Below are 16,687 nucleotides of genomic sequence, written 5' to 3'. Positions count from 1 at the left end.
TGTTTGTTTTGATAGAAGATCTACTATGTAGCCCTGGCTGTCCTAGAACTTGCTCTGTAGACCAGGTTGGCCTCGAACACAAAGATCCACCTGCCTCTGTCTCCCTAGTCCTGGGGTTAAAGATACACGTCCCCACTGAGAAATTTCTGAACGCCCTGAAGCCGGGCAGTTCCACTCCACAATGGAGGGAACTGAGTCCTAGAGACCGGCTTTTCCTTGTGCTTGAGGCCAATGTAGAGTGAATGATTGTTCTGCGGACCCCCTTACTCCCCCACTTCACCCCCAAAGAGGTGTTTAAATCTTTATGTGCATACAGTGGTGAGCTTGAAAAAGAGCCACGTCTTTCTGGTGGGGTGTCAACAGAGTTGGGGGCACATGTGGTCAGACTCCAGGGATTCGGGAGGTGCCGAAAGGGACATAGAGGGCCAGAGAATCAAAGGCGCGGGGGTGAGCCACACACCCAGCCCCAGCACGGGCGGGCTGCCCACCCCCCAATCCCTCGGGGTCTCTGGGCAAGCAGAATGGGAGACCCAGGGAGCCAGCCTGGAGCTCCAGGGGGTTTGGCGGGTGCAGGCGGAGCGATGGGCGGGGGCGCTGACGTCAGACCCAGGCCCGGGCGCCGGCGGCGGCCGCCCCGCCACATCCTGGTGGCCGCTGCTCGCAGCAGCCGAAGCCGGGCACTGAGCGAGTGGGACAGCAGCCGCCGCCACCCCCTGGAGCGTCGGCCAGTGCGTGGGGACCATGCAGCGGCCTTGAGCGCGCACGGAGGGGGCGCCCAGAATGGAGCTGAGCCTGGAGAGCCTCGGGGGGCTGCACGGGGTGACACACGCTCAAGCTGGCGAGCTGCTGAGCCCGGGCCACGCGCGCTCCGCCGCGGCCCAACACCGAAGCCTGGTGGCCTCGGGGCGCCCGGGCCTGGTGGCGGGCATGGCTAGCCTGCTGGACGGTGGCGGCGCCGGGGGCGGGGGCGCCGGGGGCGCGGGAGCTGCAGGGGCCGCGGGTGGTGGCCCTGACTTCCGTGGGGAGCTGGCTGGTCCCCTGCACCCGGCCATGGGCATGGCGTGCGAGGCCCCAGGTTTGGGTGGCACCTACACCACGCTCACGCCCTTGCAGCACCTGCCGCCGCTGGCCGCCGTGGCCGACAAGTTCCACCAGCACGCGGTGGCCGGGGCGCACGGAGGCCACCCGCACGCGCACCCTCACCCGGCCACCGCGCCGCCGCCGCCCCCTCCGCAGCGCCTGGCGGCCAGCGTGAGCGGCAGCTTCACCCTCATGCGCGACGAGCGGGCGGCGCTGGCCTCGGTGGGCCACCTCTACGGGCCCTACGGCAAGGAGCTGCCCACCATGGGGTCGCCGCTGTCGCCGCTGCCCAGCGCGCTGCCCCCGGCTCTGCACAGCGCCCCGCAGCCGCCGCCGCCTCCGCCGCCGCCGCTCGCCGCTTACGGGGCTCCCGGCCACCTGGCCGGGGACAAACTCCTGCCACCCGCCGCCTTCGAGCCACACGCCGCGCTGCTGGGGCGCGCGGAGGACGCGCTGGCCCGAGGGCTGCCTGGAGGCGGCGGCGGCGCGGGAGGCGGCGGGGCGGCCGGCGGCGCGGCCGCGGGTTTGCTGGCTCCGCTGGGCGGGCTGGCCGCGGCCGGGGCGCACGGGCCTCACTCCGGCGGCGGTGGCCCCGGAGGGGGCGGTGGCGCCGGCGGCGGCGGCGGCGGCCCGGGAGCCGGCGCCGCAGCCGAGGAGATCAACACCAAAGAGGTGGCCCAGCGCATCACCGCCGAGCTGAAGCGCTACAGCATCCCGCAGGCCATCTTCGCGCAGCGCATCCTGTGCCGCTCCCAGGGCACGCTCTCCGACCTGCTGCGCAACCCCAAGCCCTGGAGCAAGCTCAAGTCCGGCCGCGAGACCTTCCGCAGGATGTGGAAGTGGCTGCAGGAGCCCGAGTTCCAGCGCATGTCGGCGCTGCGCCTGGCAGGTAGGGGTGAGGGCCCCCCGGAGGCTTGACCCTGGGGGACACCGTTGGCTTAGGGTGAGGGACTGACTATCCAGAGCCCCGATAGTGCGTCCTGGTAGGCTGGCTGAGGGGGGGGGAGGTCCTGGCCTCCGAGGGTGACCTGGGGTCTGCACCGCCGCCGACCATTGGCACCGCCGCTCACAGAGAGGGAAATTGTACGGTTGTCGCCGTCCCTGCTCTTTGGGGGACTGTGTAGGGTGTCCAGTGTCTTTGGGGCTAAACTAAAACAGCCCTCGCATAGCTCCGTGTGTGTGTGTGTGTGTGTGTGTGTGTGTGTGTGTGTGTGTTGCACACTCCATGGGTCCCGAGACCAGAAGGTGCCACTCCCCTCCTCTCCAGCCACCCTGCAAGAGGGCCCACAGGCGCCTCCCTGCACCCAGTCACAAAGCGCCAGGTCGCTGGCTACGCTTCGCCAAGGCCTGGCCACCGCTCGGCCCCCAGCCCCAGCACCTACACCAAGCTCTCTTCCGGTGCAGCTCAGCCCCTGCCGCCGATCGATCCGCTTGTCCCCCTCCCTCCCCCCTCTGGCCGCTGGCAAAGGTCATTTGAGATTGGGGGGGAGGGGCGGCCCATGGGACCCTGGGCTCGGTGGCATCCACCAGAGGCCTTCACACCCGCCGTGGCTCCCGGGGCCTTGCCCCCTCTGTCCCCCTTCCTACTTCCTGCATCCCATCGGGACAAATGACTGTCGCTCTCTTTGGCCTGGCGCTCGCTCGGGTTCCCAGTTCAGTCTTTATTCTTCTCTCCCCTCGCGTCCTGCCTGAGTCTCTCTCCCACACACAGGCATAGCAGCCAGCCCCTGGGGGACCCGTTGTCTCCTCCTTTGGTCTAACCTGTCCCCTCCCACCCTTTCTCGGAGTGTGTGTGTGTGGGGGGGGGTGTCAGGGACCCTGCATCCTGTGTGTTTGGGGGGAGGGTGCCAGAGAGCTGGAGATCCAGGCAGAGCGGTTTCCCGGCGTGGTGGGGAGGGAGCTGTGTACCCCGTTCCAGGGACAATAGCGGTTTCCAGAGTCTCATCGATCCCTCTGCACACAAACACAGAGGGGCGGGGCAGCTGGGGCTCAAGTGGGCGCCCCTGAGGCAGGAGCGGAGCTCCGGGTTGACGGTATCCCTAGGCCACCCCGCAAGCGTGTGGGGGTGAAAAGAAGTAGGGGACACCGGGTGGTAGGGAGTGGACAGAAGCAGACCTGGGTGACACCTGCTCCGTCCCCACATTCCAAGCCCACTGTGCAGCCTCCTGCAGCGGGCCTCAGTTTCCCCGCTTCCTCAGGAGTCTTCGGTGGGATTTCTCAGATTCTTAGCGACCTGTCATTGGGTTGTTTCAGGCTGTGCGTTCCTGGGGGGCTGCTTGAGGACATTAGGAGATAAACACAGGTTTATCTGAAGGGCCCTGTTGCTGGTGACCTGCCTGGGACAAGGACACATGTCTCGACCCACAGCCGGTTCTGTTCTGCACCTCACCGTGTCCCTCGCTGCCAGGGACCTGTTCAGTTCTGGGCCACAAGTTGCCGAGTGACTGTCACCAAGGAGTGTGTTCTGTGAATTCTGAAAGCAAAGCCTCCTCTCCTGGGCACATCACCGAGGGACATTGTGAACCCCGAACCCTCGCCTGTCCCTCGCCTGTCCCCTTCAGGTCCAAGGTGGCCGGGGGAGGGTTTCGATTGGTCCTTTGTGGACACCACACAAAGGCAGCAGGCACCTCGGGTGCCTTGGGACATCCCTTGGGTGCGAGGTCCCGGAGCCACCGGTCTAAATTCCCATCCCCACCAGGGCCACCAGCCCTCTGTGTCCCCCTTGGGACTGAGACCAGGCTCATCTTTGTCCTGCACAGCCACAGTGGCCAGCGTCTCCTCCCTAGGATGCTGTCATGTGAGTTGGACGTGTGGCCACCTCGGGGGAGCTCGAGGTGCTGGGTGGTGGCAGAGGCTGGTACACAGGTGGCATCCTTGGGGCTCGGGGTGTTATGTACTGAAGATGGGAGACTGGTCCACGCTGTGGCACCACTGTGACCCTGCACTCCAGGTATCCTCGGAATCCACTGGAGTCAGAAGCGGCAGCCGCCGCCGCCGCCGCCGCCGCCCGGGTCATTAGGCCCCAGCCCAGGCCTTTAGTTCTGGTCCCCGCACAAATGAAAAGCAGTTAAGTGGCGTTAAATTGTGATGTTTAGGGGGCCATAGAGGCGACCAGGCAAATCCCTTCATACTCAGCGACAGCCCAAGGCCTACAGTTGCCCCTACACCAGGGCCTGGGGCATCACTCCCTAGTCCCCGACCCACCGGGGGCAAAACTGGACCTTGGCTTCCATGAGCCCACGAGGGGAACTCCTCCCGAGTCACAGCCTCCCCGGGAAAACATTGTCCCCAATGCTGCCAACCTGAGAGTGTCCTGCAAAGCACAGGACCAGTGAGAGAAAGGGACGGGTGGGAGGGATGTCCAGGGAAAATGATGGATGGACAGACAGACTGACGGACAGACGGGAGGGCAGACCGACAGACAGAGGAGAGAGATGGAGAGGGAATGAAAGGTGGAAGAGACGAGACAGAGAGAGAAGAGAGAGGTGAGCTGGAGAGACAGAGGAGAGAGAGGGGGACGGAGGGGGAGACAGAAGGGAAGACCGGAGACAAAGAGGGGAGGGGGCATGGCGGGCAACGGGGGCTCGGGCTGGGGTCCCCGGGCGTCCTGGTCCCCCAGCCCCAGGGAACGTTACGGCCTGCTGTGCCCTCTTCAGGGGACCACCGAGGGCCGTTCCTTTCTTTGTTCTACCCGAGAAACACAGCAAAGAGCCCCAGAATCCATCCCGCGCCCTGTGTGTGATCATCTGAATGCCTCAGTTTCCCCTAATGTAAAATATGCATATGGAGAGGAGCTGCAGAAAGTCCAGGCTAAAACTCCCCCACACACTTCCCCCACGCTGGGGGGCATTTGCATCTGCTCCCCCACCCGGGCCCCTCTGAGTCGCGCTCCCCCCCAGCGACAGTCACAAACTGTGATTATGGAGCGGGGCTGGGGGAGGGGCGGCTCCTGGCGGGTGGGGCGGTCGATGAATTCGAATTACCGTCTGTGATTCATCACTGTGCGCCAGGTCGATAACTTCGGCCAGCTTCAAATATTGTTTAAATTGCAACTCTCGACTGAAAAAAATCTTTTCTTTAAACTGATCAGAAAAATATACATATATAATAAGATATTCAGGGAGGGGACAGTTTTCACACCCATACACTCACCACACACCATACACCACACACCACACACACCACCGTACACACGTGTGGGAACACACACACCCACTATACATACCACACACACATGTGCATAAACACACAAACACACATACAACACACTATACACACCATACACACCACCGTACACATGTGCAGGAACACACACACACACATACACAACACCATATACACGTGCAGAAACACACACACACTATACAAACCACACACACCACCATACACACGTGCAGGAACACACACACACTATACAAACCACACACACCACCATACACATGTGCAGGAACACACACACACTATACACACCACACACACCACCATACACATGTGCAGGAACACACACACACTATACATACCACCATACACATGTGCAGGAACACACACACACTATAAACACCACACACAGCACCGTACACATGTGCAGGAACACACACACACACTATACACACCACACACACCACCATACACACGTGCAGGAACACACACACACTATACACACCACACACACCACCATACACACGTGCAGGAACACACACACACCACACACCCTTTTCCAGTCTCTTGTGCCTCGGGGATGCCACACACCAGGGCGGGGAAAAGAACCGCCGGGACATGGGCAGGTGGTGGAAAGCATGGAGGAGAAACTGAGGCAGGAAAGGGTCTAGGACCCCTGGGATGGCTCGAGCGCCTTGGCGTGCACATGGGGCCGGTGAGGGGGCAGCTGGCCATCAGGGAGCACGGGGAGGCTGGGGCAGGGCTAGAAAGGAGAGATAAAGTGGGGGTCATGTGACCCGAGGCCCTTGAACTCCTGCTCTCTGGTTCCTCTCCTGTGGGTTCCCAGAAAACTGGAGATGGCAGGAGCAGAGCCTCTGGTGAGAACATGAGAGGCAGGGCCTCGGGTAGCCCAGGGTGCAGAGGCTGACCTTGAACCCCTGGCCCCCTCCTCTCTACCTCAGAGAGCTGGGGTGACAGGTGTGACAACACATCGGGTTTGTGGTGCAGGACTGGACTCGGAGCTCCTCATGACAGGAAAGACTCTGCCCAGGGTACGGCCCTGCCTGTCATTCTGAAAGCCTGGACACCTCAGACATGCCATACACACACAGGAGGATAACCCCCCCCCCCACACACACACACAGGAGGATAACCCCCACACACACACAGGAGGATAACCCCACACACAAACACACAGGAGGATAACCCCCCCACACACACACACAGGAGGATAACCCCCACACACACACACAGGAGGATAACCCCCCCACACACACACACACAGGAGGATAACCCCCACACACACACAGGAGGATAACCCCACACACAAACACACAGGAGGATAACCCCCCCACACACATACAGGAGGATAATCCCACACACACAGGAGGATAACCCCACACACAAACACACAGGAGGATAACCCCCCCCACACACACACACAGGAGGATAACCCCACACACACACACAGGAGGATAACCCCCCACACACACACACAGGAGGATAACCCCCCCAACACACACAGGAGGATAACCCCCCCACACACACAGGAGGATAACCCCCCCCACACACACACAGGAGGATAACCCACACACACACACACACACACACAGGAGGATAACCCCACACACACACACAGGATAACCCCACACACACAGGAGGATAACCCCACACACACACACAGGAGGATAACCCCACACACAAACACACAGGAGGATAACCCCCCCACACACATACAGGAGGATAATCCCACACACACAGGAGGATAACCCCACACACAAACACACAGGAGGATAACCCCCCCCCCACACACACACAGGAGGATAACCCCACACACACACACAGGAGGATAACCCCCCCCCCACACACACAGGAGGATAACCCCCCCAACACACACAGGAGGATAACCCCCCCACACACACAGGAGGATAACCCCACACACACACACACAGGAGGATAACCCCCCCACACACACACACAGGAGGATAACCCACACACACACACACACACACACAGGAGGATAACCCCACACACACACACAGGATAACCCCACACACACAGGAGGATAACCCCACACACACACACAGGATAACCCCACACACACACACAGGAGGATAACCACACACACAAACACACAGGAGGATAACCCCCCACACACACACAGAAGGATAACCCCACACACAGACAGGAGGATAACCCACACACACACAGGAGGATAACCCCCCCCACACACACACACACAGGAGGAAACCCCACACACACACACACAGGAGGATAACCCACACACACACACACAGGAGGATAACCCCCCACACACACAGGAGGATAACCACACACACACACAGGAGGATAACCCCCCCACACACACACAGGAGGATAACCCCCACACACACACACAGGAGGATAACCCCCCCACACACACACACACAGGAGGATAACCCCCACACACACACAGGAGGATAACCCCACACACAAACACACAGGAGGATAACCCCCCCACACACATACAGGAGGATAATCCCACACACACAGGAGGATAACCCCACACACAAACACACAGGAGGATAACCCCCCACACACACACACACAGGAGGATAACCCCACACACACACACAGGAGGATAACCCCCCACACACACACACAGGAGGATAACCCCCCCAACACACACAGGAGGATAACCCCCCCACACACACAGGAGGATAACCCCCCACACACACACACAGGAGGATAACCCACACACACACACACACACACACAGGAGGATAACCCCACACACACACACAGGATAACCCCACACACACAGGAGGATAACCCCACACACACACACAGGAGGATAACCCACACACACACACAGGAGGATAACCCCCCCAACACACACAGGAGGATAACCCCCACACACACACAGGAGGATAACCCCACACACACACACACAGGAGGATAACCCCCCCCCACACACACACAGGAGGATAACCCACACACACACACACACACACACAGGAGGATAACCCCACACACACACACAGGATAACCCCACACACACAGGAGGATAACCCCACACACACACACAGGATAACCCCACACACACACACAGGAGGATAACCACACACACAAACACACAGGAGGATAACCCCCCACACACACACAGAAGGATAACCCCACACACAGACAGGAGGATAACCCACACACACACAGGAGGATAACCCCCCCCACACACACACACACAGGAGGAAACCCCACACACACACACACAGGAGGATAACCCACACACACACACACAGGAGGATAACCCCCCACACACACAGGAGGATAACCACACACACACACAGGAGGATAACCCCCCCACACACACACAGGAGGATAACCCCCCACACACACACACAGGAGGATAACCCCCCCACACACACACAGGAGGATAACCCACACACACACACACAGGAGGATAACCCCCCACACACACACACAGGAGGAACCCCCCCCCCACACACACAGGAGGATAACCCCCAACACACACACAGGAGGATAACCCCCCACACACACACAGGAGGATAACCACACACACACACACAGGAGGATAACCACACACACACACAGGAGGATAACCCCCCCCAAACACACAGGAGGATAACCCCCCACACACACAGGAGGATAACCCCACACACACACAGGAGGATAAACCCCCCACACACACACACACAGGAGGATAAACCCCCCCCCACACACACACAGGAGGATAACCCCCCCACACACACACACACAGGAGGATAACCCCCACACACACACACAGGAGGATAACCCACACACACACAGGAGGATAACCCCCCCACACACACACAGGAGGATAACCCCCACACACACACAGGAGGATAACCCCCCCCACACACACACAGGAGGATAACCCCCCCACACACACACACACAGGAGGATAACCCCCCACACACACACACACAGGAGGATAACCCCACACACACACACACACAGGAGGATAACCACACACACACACACACAGGAGGATAACCCCCCCCACACACAGGAGGATAACCCCACACACACACAGGAGGATAACCCCCCCACACACACACACAGGAGGATAACCTCCCCCACACACAGGAGGATAACCCCCCACACACACACAGGAGGATAACCCACACACACACAGGAGGATAACCCCCCACACACACACAGGAGGATAACCCCCCCCACACACACAGGAGGATAACCCCCACACACACACAGGAGGATAACCCACACACACAGGAGGATAACCCCACACACAGGAGGATAACCCCACACACACACACAGGAGGATAACCCCCCCACACACACACACAGGAGGATAACCCCCCCACACACACAGGAGGATAACCGCGCACACACACACAGGAGGATAACCCCACACACACACACAGGAGGATAACCCCACACACACACACAGGAGGATAACCCCACACACACACACAGGAGGATAACCCCACACACACACAGGAGGATAACCCCCACACACACACAGGAGGATAACCCCCCCACACACACAGGAGGATAACCCACACACACAGGAGGATAACCCCACACACAGGAGGATAACCACACACACACACACAGGAGGATAACCCCCCCACACACACAGGAGGATAACCCCCCCCACACACACACACAGGAGGATAACCCCCCCACACACACAGGAGGATAACCGCGCACACACACACAGGAGGATAACCCCCCCACACACACACAGGAGGATAACCCCACACACACACACAGGAGGATAACCCCCCACACACACACAGGAGGATAACCCCCCCACACACACAGGAGGATAACCGCGCACACACACACAGGAGGATAACCCCCCCACACACACACAGGAGGATAACCCCACACACACACACAGGAGGATAACCCCCCACACACACACAGGAGGATAACCCCCACACACACACAGGAGGATAACCCCACACACACACACAGGAGGATAACCCCACACACACACACAGGAGGATAACCCCCCCACACACACACAGGAGGATAACCCCCCCCACACACACAGGAGGATAACCCCCCCACACACACACACAGGAGGATAACCCCCCACACACACAGGAGGATAACCCACACACACACACACACAGGAGGATAACCCACACACACACACACACAGGAGGATAACCCACACACACACACACACAGGAGGATAACCCACACACACACAGGAGGATAACCACACACACACACACACAGGAGGATAACCCCCCACACACACACAGGAGGATAACCCACACACACACACACACAGGAGGATAACCCCCACACACACACAGGAGGATAACCCACACACACACACACACACAGGAGGATAACCCCCCCACAGACACAGGAGGATAACCCCACACACACACACACAGGAGGATAACCCCCCCACACACACAGGAGGATAACCCCACACACACACACAGGAGGATAACCCCACACACACACACAGGAGGATAACCCCACACACACACACACACAGGAGGATAACCCCACACACACACACAGGAGGATAACCCCCCCCACACACACACAGGAGGATAACCCCACACACACACACACAGGAGGATAACCCCCCCCACACACACACACAGGAGGATAACCCCCCCCACACACACAGGAGGATAACCCCCCACACACACACACAGGAGGATAACCCCCCACACACAGACACAGGAGGATAACCCCCCCCACACACACACACAGGAGGATTACCCCACACACACACACAGGAGGATAACCACACACACACACACACAGGAGGATAACCCCCCCACACACACACAGGAGGATAACCCACACACACACACAGGAGGATAACCCCACACACACACACAGGAGGATAACCCCCCCACACACACAGGAGGATAACCCCACACACACACAGGAGGATAACCCCCCACACACACACACAGGAGGATAACCACACACACACACACACACACACACACACACACACACAGGAGGATAACCCCACACACAGACAGGAGGATAACCCCACACACACACAGGAGGATAACCCCACACACACACACACAGGAGGATAACCCCCACACACACACACAGGAGGATAACCCACACACACACACAGGAGGATAACCCCACACACACACACAGGAGGATAACCCCCCCACACACACAGGAGGATAACCCCCCCCACACACACACACACAGGAGGATAACCCCCCCACACACACACACAGGAGGAAACCCCCCCCACACACACACAGAAGGATAACCCCCACACACGCAGGAGGATAACCCCCCACACACAGGAGGATAACCCATCCACACACACACAGGAGGATAACCCCCCCCACACACACAGGAGGATAACCCCACACACACAGGAGGATAACCCCACACACACACACACACAGGAGGATAACCCCCCCACACACACACAGGACGATAACCCCCCCCACACACACACAGGAGGATAACCACACACACACACACACACAGGAGGATAACCACACACACACACACAGGAGGATAACCCCCCACACACACACACACAGGAGGATAACCCCCCACACACACACACAGGAGAATAACCCCCCCACACACACACAGGAGGATAACCCCCACACACACACAGGAGGATAACCCCCCCCACACACAGGAGGATAACCCCCCCCCACACACACACACACACAGGAGGATAACCTCACACACACACACAGGAGGATAACCCCACACACACACAGGAGGATAACCCCACACACACACACACAGGAGGATAACCCCACACACAAACACACAGGAGGATAACCCCCACACACACACAGGAGGATAACCCCCCCCACACACACACAGGAGGATAACCCACACACACACAGGAGGATAACCCCCCCCACACACAGGAGGATAACCCCCCCCCCCACACACACACACACAGGAGGATAACCTCACACACACACACAGGAGGATAACCCCACACACACACAGGAGGATAACCCCCCCCACACACACACAGGAGGATAACCCACACACACAGGAGGATAAACCCACACACACACACAAAGGAGGATAACCCCCCCACACACACAGGAGGATAACCACACACACACACAGGAGGATAACCACACACACACACAGGAGGATAACCCCCCCCACACACAGGAGGATAACCCCCCACACACACACACAGGAGGATAACCCACACACACAGGAGGATAAACCCACACACACACACAAAGGAGGATAACCCCCCCACACACACAGGAGGATAACCCCCCACACACACACACAGGAGGATAACCACACACACACACACACAGGAGGATAACCCAAACACACACACACACAGGAGGATAACCCCACACACACACACACACAGGAGGATAACCCAAACACACACACAGGAGGATAACCCCCACACACACACACAGGAGGATAACCCCCCACACACACACAGGAGGATAACCCAAACACACACACAGGAGGATAACCCACACACACACAGGAGGATAACCCCCCCACACACACACAGGAGGATAACCCAAACACACACACAGGAGGATAACCCACACACACACAGGAGGATAACCCCCCCACACACACACAGGAGGATAACCCCCACACACACACAGGAGGATAACCCCACACACACACAGGAGGATAACCCCCCCACACACACACACAGGAGGATAACCCCACACACACACACAGGAGGATAACCCCACACACACATAGGAGGATAACCCCACACACACACAGGAGGATAACCCCCCCACACTCACACAGGAGGATAACCCCCCCCACACACAGGAGGATAACCCCCCCCACACACACACAGGAGGATAACCCCACACACACACATCAGGAGGATAACCCCACACACACATAGGAGGATAACCCCACACACACACAGGAGGATAACCCCCCCACACACACACAGGAGGATAACCCCCCACACACAGGATAACCCCCACACACACACACACAGGAGGATAACCCCACACACACACAGGAGGATAACCCCCCACACACACAGGAGGATAACCCCACACACACACACAGGAGGATAACCCCACACACACACACAGGAGGATAACCCCACACACACATAGGAGGATAACCCCACACACACACAGGAGGATAACCCCCCCCCCAAACACACAGTTGGATAACCCCCCACACACACACATATAGTAGGGAAATTCTAGGCGGGGCTCCACCCTACCACGCTCCAGCCCCTTATTTGGGATTCTCATGAGCTCTAGGATGTTGCAGAGACCTGGAGATGAAGACCCAGGGCATCAGCTGGGTCCTGGACAGGTGGAAAGGACCCGGTTTTTATGTCCAGTGCGTTCCTGCTGTGGCACTTTGCCGGTTTCAGCTTCTCATCAGTGACACAGGTAGTGGCTGAGGCTTTGTTTGCCCCTCACCCCCGGGAAGGGACAGGTGCCCAGGCACTGGGGAGCTGTCCCGCCTCACACAGCTCTAGACTCTGTGACTTCCGGGCAAACTGTTCCCTCTGATGCCAGCGTGAGCCTGAGCTTGTCTGAGGCCAAGTTCACACCTCCCTCTAGACCCGGTAGCCACTTTGGTGACCGCCCCGGAGTGTGGCAGACAGACAGGTGGACAATGGGCCCCACGCCTGCTTGGTGAGATCTGGGTGACCTCGGAATCCTTGATCATAGTTGCCCTGGAGGGGCGCTGGCTGCCAAGCCCGAGGGAGAGCTGGGGGTCAGTCCTGGGACCCCCATGTGGAAGGAGAGGCCCCTGAAAGCGGTGCCCTGACCTGCACAAGTGTCTGGTCCTCCGCCACATTCTTACACACACAAAATAGAATTAGTTTTAGCTGAGTGGTGTCACACACACCTTTAATCCCAGCACTCGGGAGGCAGAGGCAGGCGAATCTCTGTGAGTTCGAGGCCAGCCTGGGCTACAGAGTGAGATCCAGGACAGCCAGGGCTGCACAGAGAAACCCTGTGTCAGAAAAACAAAAGAAATGTAATTTTAAAACCCACAAAAACCTTCAGCCCCTTTCAACTAAATCCCTAGCCTGAACTAAGGCATCGTCATCCGGGGCTCCCTGTCAGCTGCCACATCCCCGTCTGAATCACAGGCGACCTTCTCCCCACCGGGATGCAGAAGGCAGCTTCCCGGGACAGCCCCCGTCTGTGAAGCCCCCGTCCTCCGGCAGGGACAGGGGAGGTGAGGAGCCAGCCAGCGCCAGGAGGCCGCGAAGTCGGTCGGGGTGGCCGCGGGAAGGTGGACCGGCCCCCGCGGCCCCTTTGTGTTAGCCTGCGCGTAGCCGGCTTCAACCAGCGAGTTCAAGCTGGTTTGAATCAAGTTTTTAATTAAAAATAGACCATGATCAATACCCTAGGCTGTGCTGGAGGGGGAGGGGCGGGGCTGGGCCCGGAGCGGGCAGAGGGGGTGACTGAGAGTCCATGTGACCCTCGGGCAGATCTAAGACACCTGTGGCCTCAGTTTCCCCTTGGCCAAGTGACCCAGACCCTCCCTTCTCGGAGTCATGGCAGTGGGGACAGCGGAGGGACCTGGAGTCATGGCAGTGGGGACAGCGGAGGGACTTAACAGAGTTATGGTCGCATTGAAAAGCCACAGGGAGGGAGAGGACCGGGCGAGGCCTTTCTAAGGAGGCCGCAGGGGGGCCTGGAGCCTGCGCTGGGACCTCAGGGAGAGAGGCCGGGACACTGCACTGCTGGGGCACAGGATTGCTCAGTTTGGGTGCCCAGGCTGCCAGTGGGCCATCCACGTCCCGGTCCACGGCCAGACGCCCCACTCTGAGCTGGTACTCCCCACTCTGACCCGGTGCTCCCCACTCTGACCCGGTGCTCCCCACTCTGACCCGGTGCTCCCCACTCTGACCCGGTGCTCCCCACTCTGACCCGGTGCTCCCCACTCTGAGCTGGTGCTCCCCACTCTGACCCGGTGCTCCTCACCCTGACCCGGTGCTCCCCACTCTGAGCCAGCGTCGTCCCACCCACCCCCACATCCAGAGCCCGGAAGCCGCCAGCTCTGGAGCCCCGAAATCCAAGACCCTAGGTGCGTGCGCTGGCCCAGCAGAGAGCCTGGCGGTGCGGGGAGGGGGCGCAGCTCCCCGGCCTCCCCTCCCTCCCCGCTGCGCTCGGCCCTCCTCCTCCTCCTCCTCCCCCTCCTCCTCCTCCTCCTCATCCCCCCCTCCTCCTCCCTTCGGGCCGCACACATTTTTCAAAAATAATCCCGATTGTTTTGGAGTCGGGGTCGACACCCCCGGCCCGCAGGGAGGGTGAAGACGTTCTGAGCGCCTGGTCCTCGTCCTCCGCCGCAGCCACAGGCCGCACTTTGCTAATTTCCAGTCTCTGACTTTTCCGGATTCTGCAGGCCCGATGCTCCCCGGTTCCCCATTGCCGCCTGTCCACGCCTCGGCGCCCCGGCCCCCTCACCGCTGGGCTCCGGCCCTGCCCACGCGCAGGTGTTGGGGAGCTGTGGTCACCCCGGGGTGGCAGGACGCACTTCCGGGGACGCCGAGCCCTTATCAGCGGATTAATTCACTAACAATTGATGGGCTCCCCGGCGGCCCAGCCCGTTCTGGGTCAGCCGGCCTCTCCTTCCCCGTCACCTGTTTCCTCTCGAGCCATCTTTTTCTAATTCTTCTCCCAGCTGCCGCCTGGCCTCTTGCAAATGGCTCTTTAAACGTGGAAGCCCAGGCTGGCGCGGTGGCACAGCCGTCAGCTCGGCGCTTGGGGGGCCGGAGGATGGCCGGGAGTTCCAGGCCAGCTTGGGCTGCAGGAGTGAGAACTTACATCCAAAGAGGGAGACAGGGGCGAGTCGTGGGAGGGGAGCCCGCTGAGGACGCTGGGGTTCGGGAGAGCCTTGGCTAGGCAGTGAGCCAACCTGGGCTACCCGAGTCTTACGTGTGTGTGAGCGGCCTGCTGTTGGCTAACTTGGTTTTACCCCCGAGACGAAGTGATCAAGGGGAGAGGCCCCTGGCGCCCCAAGGGTGTCCACACCCTGTGACCCTCCAGCTCCCAGGTGCCCCTCATCCGCGAGGGGCAGGCCCGGTGGGTGTGGACGGCCGGTTCCAGATAAGACTTTGAAAAATGGAGACATTAAAACCCTCCGGGAGGGAGGGCAGGGAGGGGAGGGAGGTGGGGCCGATCCGATGCTGGCACCGAGGAGGTGCCCAAGGGGCCCTGGGCAGCGGGGAGAGGGGGTAGCGAGGTGGACGGTCCTCCCGACCAGGGGACCTGGGGACTTGTGACCCTGGCAGAGTCCCCCACCCGGCCCGGCTGAGTCACCGTGATGGGGAGGGATCCTGGTCCCAACACCTGCCCCCACCCTGCCGCTGATGGCGGGGCAGGACTTGTCGCCAAGGAAACCGGCCATCATCCCAGCCGGAGACCAGGCTGGTATTGAATTGTCGGCCGCAGGAGTGAGCAGTGTGGGGAGGGGACAGGCGCGCGTGGCC

At 59.8% G+C, this 16,687-nt stretch overlaps 1 protein-coding gene across 1 annotated transcript in view; it reads left to right on the top strand.

Moving 5' to 3' along the window:
* Nucleotides 1-780: 780 nt before the first annotated feature.
* Nucleotides 781-16,687, top strand: part of Onecut3 (one cut homeobox 3) — a 28,754-nt gene continuing 12,847 nt past the window's right edge. Inside the window, exon 1 of the mRNA XM_042267186.2 lies at nt 781-1,969. Coding sequence (XP_042123120.2) covers nt 781-1,969 — 1,189 coding nt within the window. The remainder of the gene's footprint in view (nt 1,970-16,687) is intronic.

This window comes from Peromyscus maniculatus, chromosome 22 (assembly GCF_049852395.1).
Source record: "Peromyscus maniculatus bairdii isolate BWxNUB_F1_BW_parent chromosome 22, HU_Pman_BW_mat_3.1, whole genome shotgun sequence".
In the NCBI taxonomy this organism is placed as follows: domain Eukaryota; kingdom Metazoa; phylum Chordata; class Mammalia; order Rodentia; family Cricetidae; genus Peromyscus; species Peromyscus maniculatus.
Note: the sequence above shows the minus strand (reverse complement) of the source record. Positions and strands in the feature narration are given on the sequence as shown.